This window comes from Nipponia nippon, unplaced genomic scaffold (genome assembly GCF_047370975.1).
Source record: "Nipponia nippon isolate SJK-2023a ecotype South Korea unplaced genomic scaffold, ASM4737097v1 scaffold_57, whole genome shotgun sequence".
In the NCBI taxonomy this organism is placed as follows: Eukaryota; Metazoa; Chordata; class Aves; order Pelecaniformes; family Threskiornithidae; genus Nipponia; species Nipponia nippon.
The window spans coordinates 199,482-213,521 of NW_028262377.1; the positions used below are offsets into that span (position 1 = coordinate 199,482).

Here is a 14,040-nt window from a genome sequence, read left to right on the forward strand (position 1 = left end):
CACTGTTCACTCATGTTGAGCTTCCTGTCCACCAGGACCCCCAGGTCCCTTTCCACAGAGCTACTCTCCAGCCAGGTGGATCCCAGTCTGAGCTGCACTCCTGGATTATGTTTTCCCAGGTGCAAGACTTTACACTTGTCTTTGTTAAACTTCATAAGGTTCTTGTTAGCCCACTCTTCCAGCCTATCCAGATCTTCCTGCAGGGTGGCTCTCCCTTCCAGAGTGTCTAAATCACATAAATCACAGTAAGACAATTAATAGTCCCCTGGAATGGAAAGGATACCTCTTTGGGATGTCATTAGGGTGCTATCTTCTGTCAAACATATCTTTGTAAACAACACTAACGTAAGATAGTTCTCTTGCCAGTAATGTCTGAGGTACATAATTTTGCATCTGTTGTGGCCTTTGGCCCAACAGAGCTTGATTCTTCAATTCAGCAGCAGAGTGCTTATGCACTTATGTGTGAGGCACTGAATCACTGTATGCTCCTTATCCATTTCAGTGGAAAATAAGCCATCTTAGCATAAGTGTCTGATAAAGTAGTACAGGTTGACCAAGATGACTTTCTGTTGAAATGGATAATGGAGCATTCGTTAATTTTTTCCCTACCATCTTTGTCACAAGATTAGAACAAGGGGAGGAGCATAGTAAACACATCACTACAGCAATGGTGTCTACAACCTTGGATTAAAAAGTGAAGTAATTGGTTCTTTCTATATGTCTTGTAACATTGTGGGTTTTTTTGTACGGGTAAATGTGATTAAGAAGCAGTGTATCCCAAGGTACTTAATTTCCTATGTGTTTTTCATCTATTGCCCTTCCCCAGATTTGAACTTTAGAATTAGGACTACAGTCATTTAAGATTTGTTTTACTGAAATGAGGGTAATGGCACAAGAGGTACAATAAATGGATTTTGTTATATTAAAAATATTTTTAATTTATGACTTTCAGTCATATTTAACAAGTAGTTGTTTTAACACAACCAAAAGTTGTCATCATCAGTTTTCATTAGATGGAACTATAAGATGCTAGCTATTTGGAAAATCAGTTCTTTTTCTTCAGTTGGCTTTTTCATATTGGCTGTAAAATACTGATTTCCTTGAAGTCTTATTAGAAATATGATTGTTATTTTTTTTTTTAAGGTGATGATGATGAGATTCCACAGGAACTGCTACTGGGAAAGCATCAGCTTAGTGAGTTGGGTAGTGAATCTGCAAAAATCAAGGCAATGGGCATTATGGACAAGGTACATCTTCATAGTATTTGACTCTTTTTGAACATTTAATTTTGTTAAACCTACAAAAACTTGTGTCCCCTGTAATATTCCGCCTTCTTCAGGTGTGCATGTGACAGATCCTGTGAACAGTTGTGCTTCTGCTGACTTAGCTGAAGTGCTTAAAAAGTTACCACATCTTAACTGTTACTGTCTCTGAAGCTGAGAGATTTTTGGTCCTTCTCTGTGTTAGCACTGACTCAGAGCACTATATGCCAATAGGCAACACATGCCTGAGCAGTAAAATCTAAAATAATTAATCTACTTTCACAAAAGCACATCGACCTGTAGGCTTTGCTCCTTACAGCTAGTGTTGAGCAACCGCAGTAAAACAGAACCTGCTGGCAAAGTAAAAAAAATCCACCCTTTCTGATATATGCCATTAGTGCAATATATGATGTCCAGCCAGCATCACACTGAATTGCCTACTTCCTTCCTCTCTCCAAAGAGCCCTTTCAAACTTAGAAGATTTAATGCCCCAGGTGATAAGAAGATTAATTTTCTGTAGACTGCATATCGTGGTTTCTTTGCCATACTCTTCCTGACTTCAGTTCAAGGGAACTCTATTGGTATCACACCTCTAGAAACAATGTTCTTGCTTTCCTTATCTTCCTAGAACTCTTGGCTTTGGGCAGTCTTGTGTTAAATTCTTACTCTGCCTGCTCATGACCACTTACTATGTTTATGAAGTGTCTGTGAAGCCACTTATTATACAAGTCACTCTGAAGGGTTTTCTTTAATCCAAGATTTATATAGTCTTCCTGGCCTTTTCTTCGATCTCCCTACCTTCCTTTGTAGCGTGCTATCAGCCTGAGTGTTTCTCTTTCCTGATAGTTCTCACCCTTAATCTCTGTACCCTGTTTTTATCACATACATACATACATGTATACATAAAATCAGAATTTTGTTGCTTCTGAAGGTGAGCACCAATAGTATCTGGATGAATGAAATTGACTCTCCTGGAGTTTAGCATATTCTACAGATTATTTAATCATAATTCTGTAGAACATCAGTAAGTGAATTTGACTTACTTTTTTTCAACATGTTAATTTTTCAAAGTTGACACAGTTATTAAGAATACGTTTCCTTTTTATTAGCACTCAAGTATCAGGGAATTTTATTTCTGCTTGCCCATAGAATTTGGATTTTCTCTTAATAAAGCTCTATATGGTCAGTTAAAATTTGTGATTGATACTTGGATTTGGTAACTTTCTATTTCTAGAAGCAAAAGTGTATAACTATACAACATTAATTACAGATATGCAGTTTTAAATACATTTTTATGGATTTTGCTGGTTGAAAATGCAGTGTGATTGCAGCCTTAGAACATATTTCACTAGTTTAATTCTATTATCAGCATTCTCAATCATGCTGTGTCAGAAACCAGACAAGTCAAGATCCAATCCTTATCTCAGATTACTTACAATTTAAGTTTGTCAGATTACATAACATGTTCTGTCCTTCATCCATGGACATTTTTTTCAGCAATTTGGAAGCCTTTATGTTGTTTGATGTGTTTTGTTTCTTGTTTTAGCTCTCAACAGATAAAACAGTAAAAGTCCTGAATATTTTGGAGAAGAATATTCAAGATGGATCAAAGCTTTCTACATTACTTAACCATGTGAGTTTCAAATTACATCGTTTCACACCATTGTGTTGAATAGGATTTTCTTCACTTGAGTCCCATATAGTGATGGTTTCAAATACTCTGTGTGTGTGTGTCTGTGTGTGTGTGAAAGGAATTTCTGATTTAATATGTATGTGATTAAGAGATTGCCAAATTTTAAGATTTGAAGTAAAATTTAATTGATTATATTCTTTCAGTACTAAACATGTTTTACTATAGTACTGATAGCTAACAGATGTATTGGGAGCCATTGAGTTGTCTTTTGACTTAATTTTAAATATTATAGTTTCATCCTGAAATATTCATGGTAGCTGGTGTAACTTGCATTACAATATTTACATTATATATTACATTACATTGCATTTACATTACATTACAATACATTACATATTACAGCTTTCACGTAGAGCATATTCTTCTCCTGAGCATTAAGAACTGAGGAAGTGCTTTATTTAGGTCCGCTCTTATGCTGCAAAGTTGAAGTTATCAACGTAAACAAAATTAACAGGAAGTTTAAGATTTTAGTGTGCTTTTTTTCTGATATACCTAAAACTACATGAGGATTTGGAGTTTTTTATGAGGCTGAAATGTGATATTACACATTTTATTTATTTATTTCTACACTTTCTAGTCAAAACAATATTCTAGCAAGAATAGAGTTCTTGAATTTTATGGAAAAAAAACCTTGATCTGCAGAAATAGAGAATAATTATGTATATTGGAAAGGAAGAATTTGAACTTGAAAATGAAAACCAGAGACACATTATTTGTACCTAAATATTTTCATCTAGATTGTTGGGTTTTCAAAGTTTCAGTATATGGTTCTGAATGTCTTTAGCAGTATGAAAAATAAGTGAAAAGAAGGTGCTGATTGACCTGCTCTAATTCAATATGATTGAGTCTTTATGACAATGCCTTTAAAGTGATATTTTTCTTTTAGCTTTTTGTAGTAAAACTCAAGATTATTAAGCAGTTAATGAAATTGTCCAATGATTGCTATTCAGAGACAAAGCTTCAACTAAAAAAGAAGCAATCTTTAGCCAATCAGGTTTTAGATTTTTCTTAAATCCCATTAAACATGATTCAGGTCACTGGCAAAGAAAGCCTCTGCTAAGGAGTAAGCTTACTTCTTTTACAGTGCAGTGAAAATTTCCTACCTCCATGTCAGGATATTTTTCAGAGGCAGATTGCACTTGCAGATTCTTTTTATTTCCAAGATTAATGAGAAAAAAAAATATATAGAAAAGATTTAAAACTACTTGGGTTTTTGTTTTATGGGGGTTTTGGTGGTTTTTGTTTGGTTTTGTGGGGTTTTTTTTAAGCCTCTGTGTAAGTAACAAATTATTTAAAGCCATTCTATGCAAGAAATTTACGGGGATCTCCTGATTTGCAGATTTCTGTTGATTTTTCAAATATATATATCTCTCATATTTATAATGCACTGTGATATTTTTAGATTCTCTTATCCCAAAGGGAAAAAGCTGATATGGTTTCACCAACCCCTTATTTTTACAAGGAAAGCCAACAGTGTTGAACCGTGCTGTTATACAGGCAGGAAAGATTCTTTTTCTTTGTAGGCTATATCTGTACCAGAGAATTTATTAAAAATTCCACCTGGTTTTGCTCTTAATAACATTATTACAATATTTCAGTAGTGCTGAGTGGTCATAATTAACCTCATGTATGTTTGGTTTTATAACTTGTACAAACATAGAAATACAGAGATTCTATACCCTGTGCTAAATCTAAATGGTCATATTTGATAAGACATGTTTTAAACTCATTGATAATAGATGAGTTGGTCTGTGAAGTGGAGAAAGTTGTATTCTCATGAGAGTTTTGTGTGACTTAACAGTCTTTTTGTGTAAGAATTCCTTCTAGGGGCAAAAATTAGACTGATCAAAGCAGCAACTGGTGTGCACAGGCCACTGAAGAAAACACTAGATGACTGAGTTTAGATTTTGATTAAGGTACATCATTCTTAAGTAGAGAATGTGGCAATCTTCCTTCATAGTGCTTCCCGATGACACTCAGAAAGCTGCTTTGTGTTTTACCAGAAGAATACAGTGAGATATTGAAGACTTGTAACTTAGGGTTACAAACCTGTTGCTAGTAAAACAAACATTAGTTGATTTCTAAAACAAACTATTTTTGTATCATAAAGGAAATACAACATTTTGTATGTGTGTGTATGTAAGTATATTAAAATAATGTTATCTTTTACTTGGTAAGGATAAAAATTTGACTTCTTGTTCACACTATCTTGATTTTTCTTGCTTGTTACAGAACAATGACACTGAAGATGAGGAGAGATTATGGAGAGATCTTATTATGGAGAGAGTGACAAAATCTGCTGATGCTTGTCTTACTGCTATCAATATTATGACATCACCAAATATGCCTAAAGCTGTATATATTGAGGACGTAATAGAAAGAGTTATTCAATACACAAAATTTCATTTGCAGAACACTCTCTATCCTCAATATGATCCTGTGTATAGAGTGGATCCTCATGGTGGTTAGTATGCTAAATGTTTTGCATTTAGCGTTTTGTTGGCATATACATACCTTCAGATGTGGGTGTCCAACTTCAAGAACTGTTTTAAAAATCTTGGATCCAGAATTCAGAGCAAATATGAAAATATGAAATTTTTGCTTTCCAGCTGGTTCTACTAAATAGTTTTTCTTCTGTAAGCAATTGCATTTACAAATCTGTAGTCATGCAGTTGTTTTGGGGACATTTTTGGAGGAAGATGATCATCTTTCTAATATTTGATATAAGTGAAACATCGAAAAAATTAATAAAGATATTTTTTATTTTCTAGGTGGTGTTTTAAGTTCAAAAGCAAAACGTGCCAAGTGTTCCACCCACAAGCAAAGAGTTATAGTGATGTTGTATAACAAAGTTTGCGACATTGTCAGCAGTTTGTCAGAGTTGCTAGAGATACAGCTTCTTACCGATACAACTATTCTTCAGGTAAGTTTTATCAGAAGAATTTCTGTCTGAGAATGTTTGTTTTTCTTTTCCCAGAGAGACTGTAAAGTGTGATTGTCTCAATGACATGAAGTATGAAATCAGTACAAACTTTTGAATTATTAACATCAGTGACTAGTTTGTTGTGTAGTATGTAATCTGCAGGAGAAGAGCATTTAATGTTCAAATCTTTAATGGCTTTTATTGTACACTTAAGAAAAGTTTAACCTGATTGCATTCAAATATCCTTTAATAACTTTATTTGCAAATAATATGAAGTAATATATGTTGTTGAATACCTTACCTGCTGAATGAATACCTGCTTGTGAAACTGCATAAATATCAGTTTGTTAGTCAAATATACTTACAATAACTTCTTTCTGTTGATAGGTATCATCTATGGGAATAACACCTTTCTTTGTAGAAAATGTCAGTGAACTACAGTTATGTGCCATCAAATTAGTGACTGCAGTAAGTAATTTTTAATTTGCAGTTTCATGTTCCTGTACTTCTGAGAGTTATTAGGGCATTTACATAGGCTGTATTTTTGCTGGTAGAGAATTGGAGTTTAGAACTAATTTTATTCTTGCATGTTTTTACAGTTTGGTATCATAATCTAAGAACAGTATTAAATCTACTTGAGCTGCTCCTATTTGTAGAGTACTCTATAGGAAGAAATAGCCTACTTAACCCAAGGAATTTACTTAATTTTGGTTATGTTGTTTAAAGTGTAAACACAAACCCCTTCCTCTTACCTGTCCTTTCTTGTCTTAAGAAATCTTAACAATGTGGTTTTCCTTATTTACTTTGTTAAGGTTTGAATTTATGCAATGGAATAAGCTACAGAACTAGTAGGATACTTCTATATAATAGAATAAGTCCTTTTCCTCAGAAGAAGTGGCTATGTGAAAAATTCATGGGGTAGATAAAATATTATTTCAGGAAAACTGCAGTGCAACACAGCTGTGCTTGTTCAAGTGGAAGTTTTTGATCTTTGTGAGGATGATGTACTCCAGTATTTATAAAAGTAATTCTGCCTAAACAAAAGGAGAGGCAAACTCTACAATCCTGACCCTGTAAATTGAAATAATATTTCATGTCAGGCAAACATTAAAGCTTAGGACATGAAGTAAAACTGGTTTCTCAAATGTGCTCTAAAACTATACATGTGTTCATGTAAATTTATGTTACCATAGAGTTTTGATCTATACTGGAATCTGAAAGCTTAGCATTACACTTTTTGACTTTCTTATACAGTGCATTGTACCATTGGCAGAAATTTTTAAAACATACAGTATTTTTAAGAGCTATTACACATTTATGCTATCTGAAGATTTTTTAAAATCTATATTTGAAAAAGTTTTTATGTATTTTATAAAGAAATGCTTGCTTTGAAAAAACAAAGCAATGCATTACAAACAAGGTATGCATTAAATATAATTTATTTAAATGTCATCTAAAGTGTATGTTTCTATATATAGTTTTTAACAATCTATTTAACAAGCGATATTTTACGTAACAATAAATAATTTTTTAACAATCCTATAACTGTTAAATAGGTGTTCTCCAGGTATGAAAAACATAGACAGTTAATACTAGAAGAAATTTTCACTTCCCTTGCGAGACTACCAACTAGCAAGAGGAGTTTGAGAAACTTCAGGTAATTTTTGACATAGATTGATAATTTGTAGACAGTATTTACAGTTTTGTAGATGTAGGATTTTAGGCTTCAGTATTAACAACTTCTTTAAAAATCTGTGAATCCACAATCTGCGCTTTGTTAGAGGTTGATATTTCAAAACCTCTACAGTGAGAGCAGAATTGCCTGAAAAATGTATTTTGTAATAATCACTGTTTCTTATGCCATCATATTTATGCCTGCTTACAAAAATAATTGAAATATCTTATTATTTGTCTCACCAAGGATGTAAATGAGTGTAATGTTAGTGTGCATTCAAAGGTTTTTTGTTGGAAAATTCTTTGGTTCTGTTTGTATGGATTTTATATAATTTCTTCATTACTAAAGCTTAATAGGAAAATTCTGGCTGAACTTCTTTGAGGACACACTCAGAGCACTCTCTTCAGGAAATCAATCTAATACTTCTTTGAATGAGTTTTATTTAGGAACTACTCAGTTCACTTTAAATGTCTTTTAAGTGCTTCAGCTGGATTTCGGTGCATCTTCTGAATAATAGTATAGGTTCAGGTTCAATTTGAGAAAGAATCTGACCTGAACTGGATTTCAGTTAAAATTGAAGTTGGACACTTGAAATGATTCTAAAACATTTGTTGTTGGCATTGATTTTGTTCCTTGCTTGCATACATCTTTTCCCCAGAGACAGACAAATTGTCAATGAAATAGGTTGTCCGATCCAGGGTGGATGAACAGGAAATATCCAGGAAAAGAAATTCACTGAAACTTTTAAGTTGAATTCAGCAACCTTAATGTTAACATGAGTGCTTGTTCCTAGTATTTCCTATTCTTTTGGTTATAGACATCAGAGAGATCTAGCAAATAGGAAGGTGGTAGGCATAGGAGCATAAATGGTAGATACCCTCTTTGAATTAGGACCTTTAATAGAAGGAAGTCACTATCTCAAGACCACAATGACTGCACTGTTTATCTCTAGAGTCTTAGCTCTGATCTGTTGAAGGACATTCCCTGTCTGTGGCTACAGTCATGAAGGGTACAGCTTATCTAAAATTTGATATGAAAAGATTTTCTCTGTACAAGTAGTCAAAGATAACTTCATAAAGATAATAATTGCAATCTGTTTTGTGCCTAGTTATTATTTTGATAATTTGGGGAGAATTATGTCAGAGATTATAACCTTTTCATATTGTTAAGGGTAGCATTAAGTTGTGTTGATGTACGTATGGGTAGTAAACACTGTACTATTTGTCAGGTTAAATCACTTGGAAGGGGAGAAATGTGAGGTGGAATGTATTCATACTGGTCGTACCAACTTAAAGACACTCTTGCATGCTGAAGTTTATAGAACCATAGAATCATAGAGTCATAGAATCGTTTAGGTTGGAAAAGACCTTTAAGATCATCAAGTAAAACCGTTAACCTAGCACTGCCAAGTTCACCACTAAACCACATCCCTAAGCACCACATCTACCCGTCTTTTAAATACCTCCAGGGATGGGGACTCAACCACTTCCCTGGGCAGCCTGTTCCAGTGCCTGACTACCCTTTCAGAGAAGAAGTTTTTCCTAATATCTAACCTAAACTTCCCCTGGCGCAGCTTGAGCCCATTTCCTCTCGTCCTATCGCTTGTTACTTGGGAGAAGAGACTGACCCCCACCTCACCACAACCTCCTTTCAGGTAGTTGTAGAGAGCAATAAGGTCTCCCCTCAGCCTCCTCTTCTCCAGGCTAAACAACCCCAGTTCCCTCAGCCGCTCCTCATAAGACTTGTTCTCCAGACCCTTTACCAGCCTCATTGCCCTTCTTTGGACACACTCCAGCACCTCAATGCCCTTCTTGTAGTGAGGGGCCCAAAACTGAACACAGTACTCGAGTTGTGGCCTCACCAGTGCCAAGTACAGGGGGATGATCGCTTCCCTACTCCTGCTGGCCACACTATTCTTGATACAAGCCAGGATGCCATTGGCCCTCTTTGCCACCTGGGCACATTGCTGACTCGTATTCATCTGGCTGTCGACCAACACCCCCAGGTCCTCTCCAGCCACTCTTCCCCAAAGTGTGTTATGCTACCCGAGATTACCATAGGTGTAACTCTTGTAGAAGTCAATCCAGGTCATGGTCACTATTTTCTATTGTTATAAAGTCCTGCACATTTCACATACATTAAATAATATATAAGTAATAAATTATTAGGACAAGTTCGGTGTATTTTTTTTATAGTGTTGGAAATGGATATGGCATTATACATAATAAGCCTATTAGTAAGTGCCTTAGCATATAGGTGTTTGATTTATTAAACATTTCAGTAGATTTTTCAGCTGCTGAACTTCACAGATACTCTGATAGCCCATCTGTGAGCTGTTTCAGTTCACCTCTTCGGCCTGAGAATAATACTGTTTTTGTGAGACCAAATCTTTCACTGCATAAAAGAGAAGCAAATGACTAGATAAATGTCTAGAACACAGATTTCTAGCTGTGGTAATAATTTTAGAAAGATTTTATTTAGGACAAAAATTTTTTGTTTTGTTTTGTCTTTTTTTTTAGTTTTAGTGTTAATGCTGTCTTTTCTTATTAACAGGTTAAACAGCAGTGACACTGATGGAGAACCTATGTATATTCAAATGGTAACGGCACTAGTTCTGCAGCTTATTCAGTGTGTGGTGCATTTGCCATCAACAGAAAAAGATTCTAATTCAGAGGAGGAATCAAACAAAAAAGTAAGATTTTTTTTAGAGCCATAAATTTTTTTTTGTGCAGGAATGACTTTGTTTGTAGGTATAATATTTTATGATGGTGCTCTAGTAATTAAGCATTGTAATTTTATGTCTGCTGTAATTATTTGATGAATGAGAAATGCTGATTTGGAAATCATATTTCTGTGTATGCTAAAATATTAGACAAATAAATCTTGTTATTTTTAGGTGGATCAAGATGTGCTTATTACTAACTCGTATGAAACAGCCATGAGAACAGCACAAAACTTCCTTTCTATTTTCCTTAAGAAGTAAGTACTGTTGCGTTCTTTAGTGTATTGATGAAACCAACTCTGAATAAAATCTGTCACACCTTAAGACAAACCAAACCACTTTGCAATGCTAAATGCCTACTAATAAAGTTACTTATAACAATATACTTTATAGATCCCTAAGAGAGCTACCTGTCTGGACAAAAATTTTTATGGAACAGAAATTCTGCAGGGAGTTCTTTACACGTTTAAGAATATGTCTGATAGTTTATGTAGGATCCTTTTATCAGGGGTCTTTTACTCATCTGAAGCATGGAAGAGAAGGCTGAGTAAATATTTAAGTGGTGAAACAAGATTCTTTCAGTCATCAGAATGACAAAGATATAAAAACCCTAAAATTACTTTCATTTAGATAAAGTTAGTAATGTCAATAGCTCAACAGGGCAAAAAAATATACCTGAATAACCAAAGGATTTGTAACAAAAAGTCCTATTTTTATCATGTTAATTTCTACTGTTAAGCCAAAAGGCTGTTTATGAGCCATCTAGCCATCTCTCTGCATACTTCTGGTATCATTAAAGTTAGGGATGCCACATATAAGTGAAACACTATCAGGTATGTTATCTTTTGATTTTTTTACATTCTGATTTTGACCTTTGTGGAGCATAATACTGAGATGTCTTATCACTGTGAGATAAGTCAGACCAGATTTAAGGACGCAACACCTCCTAAATACCCCACTCTAGCTTTTAACTACTTCTTTTTAACTACTTCTTTGTCCATCCAAGTTAATGCAGACTTTAAGTCAAAACAATAAATTAAAAAAATCTTATGAACAAAATTCTACTATCCTGAATTAGCTGCTTTTCTTGCAGTGCAACTTGGAGTGATAACTGTTTAAACTATTTGTCCGTAAATGGATAAAACCAATTTTTCTGCTAATTTTTCAAATTTTTTTTTTTTTTTTAGAATTGCATAAAACTGGTTTTCTGGTTAAACATAGGATTACTTCTGTTTACATCAGAAGAAAAGCTTAAATGGCTCTTAAATTCACTTACAAAATTCGTTTTCTTTTAAACAGGTGTGGCAGTAAACAAGGGGAAGAAGATTACAGACCACTGTTTGAGAACTTCATTCAAGATCTTCTTTCCACAGTCAATAAACCAGAATGGCCAGCTGCGGAGTTGCTACTTAGCTTATTAGGAAGGCTATTGGTAAGGGATTCTTGTTTTTAACTGTTATATTAATGTATTTCTTATTACAATGAACCTTGTTTATTTCAGCTCAAACTATTACAGGAATGCTTTCTGATTGTTGACACACACATGCAGCATTTAAGGATTTTCTTACATGTATCACTATTATTTAATGCATAGAAAATAAAATTTAGGTCAGAAGATCATTGATATGGAACTTAGTAAAGGTCATATGTATACAGTTTCTCATGGAAGTCCACTTGTACTATTCTGTGTCATTTTCCACATTAAAAAATGCTATTGTGTAGCATCTAATAAGTCTAGATATTCATTGGGAATAAAGTCAGACTAATGGCTGTAATTATTCATGTTAAATACTTCTCTGGACTATTACTTTAGCACAGAACCTGAAAACAATTAAGTAGTTTGGTCTTTTACCAGTAATAGTACATTTACTTATGGAATGTGACATTTTACAGAATGTGAATATTTTCATTGACATGTTTTTTGAGAGTTGTTCTTCAGTATTGCAATGTAATTAACACAGTAATTTGAGCTGTTTCTTGGAAAAATATTTTATGGTCCTGTTCCTGGTAAAATGTAGCTTGCTTTATACTTGTGTGAATAATGAGGAAGTTGCATTATGGTGCTTAAGATCTATGCTATTGCAAAGGATATCTGCTCTACTAGATGTCCAGTTTATTTAATAAAAATGTATATTTTTAAAAAACATTAACAGGCATATTTGTAGAGAGAGAGACCCAATAAAGGAAAAAACATTAATGTAAAGTAAGGAGTATATCTGTGATGTAATAGTAAATTACATAATTTTATGCAGCATGGAATTTAGGTGGAATTTTTAATAAGGTCAAGCAACGTCTTGTGAGAAGAATCTCAGTTGCATAAATAAATAATTTTTTATAACAGTTTATTCTGCTTTTCTTAGGTTCACCAGTTCAGTAACAAATCTACAGAAATGGCATTAAGAGTTGCATCACTTGACTATCTTGGAACTGTAGCTGCAAGACTCAGGAAAGATGCAGTTACTAGCAAAATGGATCAAGGATCTATAGCCAGAATCCTCAAACAGGTGTGTGAGAGATCCTGTGCCAGCTGGATTGAGATGTATCCATTTAAAAATTTGAACATTTTAAAGATGTGTGAAAAACTGGCATTGTGGAGAATGAGTTTATATACTCAATTTATAAGTATCACATTTGTTAATTCATGTCTTTCTCACACCATCTCCTTAAGTGGCTAATTACAGTGGTAAAACCAGTTTTCTTGTGACAATATAGAGGAAATAACGGAGCAACAGTTGGATTCTATCTTAAGAGGCCTTAAAAATATATATGTGTGTGTATGTATGTGCATTTGTTATTGCAAAGTGGTAATTGGGCTTATAGCACTCATACACAGGCTTTAGAGAGTTAAACTGTTAGGCCTGTAAGGTTAGTTTTTATGTGATGTGGCTGGTATTGGTCTTGGTCTCTCTCTCTCTCTCTTTTTTTTTTTTTTTTTTTACTGGACTTACATATATCTTTCATTAGAGAATGCATATTTGCATTTCTGCTAATGCTGCTTATCAAAATGTCTCCAAATCTGCAAGGGTGGCAGCAATTAACAAAGCATATGTATGCATTTGGGCTCTCTGTAGTACATAGTATGATGAGAAAATCTCAGGTCTTATGTGTCCTTTTAAAAATGTAGACTTGCGCATTTCTTATGGATGCTATACATTTCTTTCTGAACTACTAATTGTTCTCAGCATGATTAGATCTAAAGTTGAGTAGTCATTTCAATTCATTTCCCTTTCAGTTACCTGAAAAGACTCCAGATCTATTATATGTACTTTATAATGACTGTTACAGATTTATGTTGAAGGAAAAACTTGTGCAATTTACAGGCATTCAAATAAAGAATCAAAATTCATCTGTTCCTTTATGAGGCTGATACTTCCCATAACTTTTGTCAATTAGAATACTGTACTACGTATAATGTCAAATCTTTATGTCAGTGGCTTAATATAATTTATACTTCTATGTGCTAAGGGGTTATAATTCTCCTCCGTTGGCAGGGATTTTGACCATTCTACATTAGACTTTGTAGGGAAATATTTTAGAAGAATCCTTTTCTCTTTCCTTATCTCCAGAAGTTATATAATAGTATTGAAAGATATTCTAAAAAGATACATACCCTAGTGGTGACCTGAATTTTTCTATTTGTTTTGGGTTTTTTACAGGTCAGGCAGTAACTAGGCATTGGCATCTACAGAAAATAAGATTGCTGTGGGCAATTGAGTGCTAAAAGCATTTTTTCAGTTACTCGGGAAGCTTAACATCAATAATGGA

General features: G+C 34.0%; 1 protein-coding gene across 3 annotated transcripts in view; it reads left to right on the plus strand.

Moving 5' to 3' along the window:
• The window catches only part of LOC104014471 (nipped-B-like protein), a 224,644-nt gene that overhangs the window by 177,691 nt on the left and 32,913 nt on the right, over positions 1-14,040 (plus strand). For 2 of the 3 annotated variants that reach the window (XM_087735449.1, XM_087735450.1), the window contains exons 7-16: positions 1,144-1,247; positions 2,809-2,895; positions 5,188-5,419; positions 5,727-5,878; positions 6,266-6,346; positions 7,435-7,535; positions 10,107-10,245; positions 10,450-10,532; positions 11,575-11,707; positions 12,636-12,779. In XM_087735449.1, coding sequence (XP_087591575.1) covers positions 1,144-1,247; positions 2,809-2,895; positions 5,188-5,419; positions 5,727-5,878; positions 6,266-6,346; positions 7,435-7,535; positions 10,107-10,245; positions 10,450-10,532; positions 11,575-11,707; positions 12,636-12,779 — 1,256 coding nt within the window. The remainder of the gene's footprint in view (positions 1-1,143; positions 1,248-2,808; positions 2,896-5,187; positions 5,420-5,726; positions 5,879-6,265; positions 6,347-7,434; positions 7,536-10,106; positions 10,246-10,449; positions 10,533-11,574; positions 11,708-12,635; positions 12,780-14,040) is intronic. The other variant, XM_087735451.1, reaches the window with a different exon arrangement.